Source organism: Pterocles gutturalis, unplaced genomic scaffold, assembly GCF_000699245.1.
Source record: "Pterocles gutturalis isolate BGI_N339 unplaced genomic scaffold, ASM69924v1 scaffold2105, whole genome shotgun sequence".
In the NCBI taxonomy this organism is placed as follows: Eukaryota; Metazoa; Chordata; class Aves; order Pterocliformes; family Pteroclidae; genus Pterocles; species Pterocles gutturalis.
The window spans coordinates 1,433-1,738 of record NW_010143033.1 but is presented as its reverse complement, the minus strand read 5'-3'; the positions used below and the strand labels follow the sequence as shown (position 1 = coordinate 1,738).

General features: G+C 66.7%; 1 protein-coding gene across 1 annotated transcript in view; it reads left to right on the top strand.

Moving 5' to 3' along the window:
• Positions 1–55: 55 nt before the first annotated feature.
• LOC104469838 (Na(+)/H(+) exchange regulatory cofactor NHE-RF1-like) overlaps positions 56–306 on the top strand; it is a gene marked incomplete at both ends in the record, with an annotated part of 1,677 nt that continues 1,426 nt past the window's right edge. The window contains one exon of the mRNA XM_010084551.1: positions 56–209. Within this exon, the coding sequence (XP_010082853.1) occupies positions 56–209 (154 nt within the window). The remainder of the gene's footprint in view (positions 210–306) is intronic.

The following is a 306-nucleotide window of genomic DNA, read 5'->3' as shown; positions in this document are numbered from 1 at the left end:
CTGGGGGACAGCTGTCCCCTGGCCCCGCGATGATGACGTGGCGCCGTGCCCACAGGTGAACGGGGTGTGTGTGGAGGGCAAGCAGCACGCCGAGGTGGTGGCGGCCATCAAGGCGGGCGGTGATGAGACCCGGCTGCTGGTGGTGGACGTCCTGACAGATGAGTTCTTCAAGAAGTGCAAGGTGGTGCCCTCGGAGGAGCACCTGGCAGGTGGGCTGGGGGCTGTGCTGCGGGGACAGGGGGTTGTGCCACCTCTGCTGTCTCCACGTCACCTTGTCCCCAAACCTGGGGGGTACTAGGAGAGCCC